Below are 2,848 nucleotides of genomic sequence, written 5' to 3'. Positions count from 1 at the left end.
TATTAAGCATTCATCGACTCCCAGTCGGAAATACCTTAATCTCACTGCCCCCGGTCTACGATAGTATAACCTACTCGACAGATAGTATCTTCCTTATTCTTTACGCCCCACTCCTACGATTCCTTACGCACTCTTACGACCGTTCCGATTGCTACGTGACCTAGGTGTGTTATCCTTCTTGTTATCCTTTCCTATACCCACCGAGTTCTTCGTAACTCGTAGTTGGATTGCCCCGGTCTTAGGACTGCTGGAAGCTGCGTCAGTCTTGTCGAGTTACTCCGAGCCGCTTATCGAAGGTCATATACTAAAGATTGATATTCTTTCTGCTACATTCTACGGCTATAGCACTACGGACTCCTCCGTAAGTAGCATAAGCCTGACAGCGCTGAAGCACGAGGGCTCGGACGAGCCCTACGACGGGGCAACGGTCATGGAGCCCGTGCGTGGCTTCTACGACGTGCCTATCGCCTCCCTCTATCCGTCCATCATGATGGCTCACAACCTCTGCTACACTACCCTAACGGACGCTAAAACCGCCAAACTGTTGGAGCTGAAACAGGATGAGGACTGCATCATCACCCCCAATGGCGGTAAGCAGCAACCAGACTGTCCACATCGGCTCTCCCTGTCAGCCAAGACTGAGAGTTTTTTCGGTCGGTTCGATCCTCAGATCACTTCGTCAAGACACTTTTGTTTCTTAGGAGGTCGAGCTGAAGTATACTAAAGCTAATGGCTACGACGATGATGCCCAAGTTATCTACGGAGATACGGACTCCGTGATGGTCAAATTTGGCTGTCCTGACCTGGCCACATCGATGAAATTAGGCATTCAATCCTCTTATTCAAATTTCTGGGGTCTTTTCTTTGTGCTGACTGGGATGGATGAGATAGGCGCCGAGGCGGCGGATTTTGTGAGCGCGAAGTTCCAGAAGCCGATCAAGTTGGAGTTCGAGAAGGTGTATTTCCCTTACCTCCTGATCAGTAAGAAACGGTATGCGGGTTTGCATTGGACGAAGTTGGAGAAGCACGACAAGATGGATGCCAAGGGGATCGAGGTGAGCGGGTGCGCTGATGGCTGATGATAGGGTCTAGGAGATTGGTGTTGACGGAGAGATGGGATGCAGACGGTCCGACGGGACAATTTTCCGCTGGTCCAGACGGTGATCGAGACCTGCTTGAAAAAAATGCTGATCGAGCGGGACGTGAAGGGCGCGGAGGCGTACACCAAGCAGGTCATCTCCGACCTCCTCCAGAACCGCATCGACCTCTCCCAACTCGTGATCACGAAGGCCTTGGCCAAGGCGGACTACGCCGCTAAACAGGCCCACGTCAAGCTGGCCAAGCGGATGAAGAAGCGGGATGCCGGCAGTGCGCCCGCGCTGGGAGACCGGCTGGCCTACGTGATCATCAAAGGCACTAAAGGTTAGTCACACATTACCTCCCAGGTTTTCTCTCTCCAGAGCTTTGCGGCTGATAGGTACCGGGAAGGATCCAGAACTACAAAGTGGCGTAAGTACATGTTCGTCCTCAGTATATTGGACGAACATGTTCTGATGACGAACATCTTCTGATGTGTGATTACCTATTAGGTATGGCCGTCTCATCTTGGAGTACGACCGACACATTTTTGATGGCGCAAAGACGGCGCGTGAGATTGCCAGCATCTCAGTTGCCCTCCCCTCTGACGAAGAAGTGCAGGCGATGCTGCGTGACAGAGCCCAGGAGGCCCCGGGTGATGAAGACGAAGATGGTGCCGCAGACGGCTTCTAATTATCTTGTTTTCATGTTTTCATGTTTTCATTTTTTTTCCTTTTTATGTTGTTTGTTTTATTATCTTTCCTCGTCCAGTTCTCCTCCATATCCCCCATGCAATGCAGTGCGTGGTACCCAGGCGGTACCACATTCTGCTGAAGATATAACCCGCGGATTTGATCCGCTCCGCGCAAGGCTAACTGAGCCACCGCACCCCCCAAAGGTGAATGCGACGGACCGGCGAGCCACGTGGAGACCACCGCTCAAGGTGTCGCTGCCTCGTGGGCTCGACCAACCCGTCGTGATCACGGGTTTTCCTCGGTGGAATCGCCGTTGGGGGTGTGGTGGGGCCGGCGTGGACCCGACCATCCCGTCGGTGCCACGAGAAATCCACGGGGAATCCACGGAGAGCCAAAAGCCCACGTGGATTCCTCGCCGTGCCCAGTTGGTGGAGTCCCCGTCCATTCTCACCTGGACGCCGTGGGGAGGTCTGGTTTGGGTTGGGGAGATCAGGGCGGGGGAACGCGCAGCTCTTCTTGAGCGCTCCCCGCGGGCACAGCCGCGCCACCACGCTCGGAGGACGCGGTCGTGAACCACTCTGTGCTCTCTCATGATCTAGGCCGCCAGCATAGCTGACTGCTCACATTGTGAGAGCCCTGGAAGTCAGGGAGTGACTTCCCAAGACTCTCGTGTGTGGGACGGGGGGAGGAATTGTCCCCGGTCCTAGAGCTGCGTCCCCGGAACGCTTCTCACTGTACAAAGTGCCCCGGGAGGGGGTACTTGACGGAGAGAAGTCCCAGTGGGAGGGGAAGGCAGTGGACCGGATCCTCCCGGAGCAGAAAGCCCCCGGAGGGTGTGAGGGCGAAGGCGCTAGACCCATCTCTCCGGCCCGGGAGGGCTCGGAGCCGGGCGCCTACGTGGATTCTGCTCCTGTCCCGCCCCTGGAAGGAAAAAAAGGGGGGGGGGGGAAGGTAGGACAATAGGATTGCATGATAGGAGGATGCTCAATTGACCCAACACTTCTGAAGTTCGCGCAGGACATCGTTGGTGTCGGCAGTCTCTGCGTCGGAGTATTCTCTGATGTATAGTTTGTAAC

The 2,848-nt window shown here is 55.1% G+C and overlaps 1 protein-coding gene across 1 annotated transcript; it reads left to right on the top strand.

The window, feature by feature from the left end:
- Positions 1 to 430: 430 nt before the first annotated feature.
- Positions 431 to 1,770, top strand: PtA15_16A20 (uncharacterized protein; the record flags this gene model as incomplete). The annotated part of the gene is made up of 5 exons (XM_053163878.1): positions 431 to 653; positions 727 to 1,055; positions 1,125 to 1,422; positions 1,489 to 1,519; positions 1,590 to 1,770. The coding sequence occupies 5 exons, from the start codon at positions 431 to 433 to the stop codon at positions 1,768 to 1,770; spliced, it is 1,062 nt and encodes a 353-aa protein (XP_053027670.1).
- Between the last annotated feature and the right edge of the window lie 1,078 nt (positions 1,771 to 2,848).

The sequence above is a fragment of the Puccinia triticina genome, chromosome 16A, assembly GCF_026914185.1.
Source record: "Puccinia triticina chromosome 16A, complete sequence".
NCBI classification, from domain to species: domain Eukaryota; kingdom Fungi; phylum Basidiomycota; class Pucciniomycetes; order Pucciniales; family Pucciniaceae; genus Puccinia; species Puccinia triticina.
This window is presented reverse-complemented; position numbering and strand designations above follow the sequence as displayed.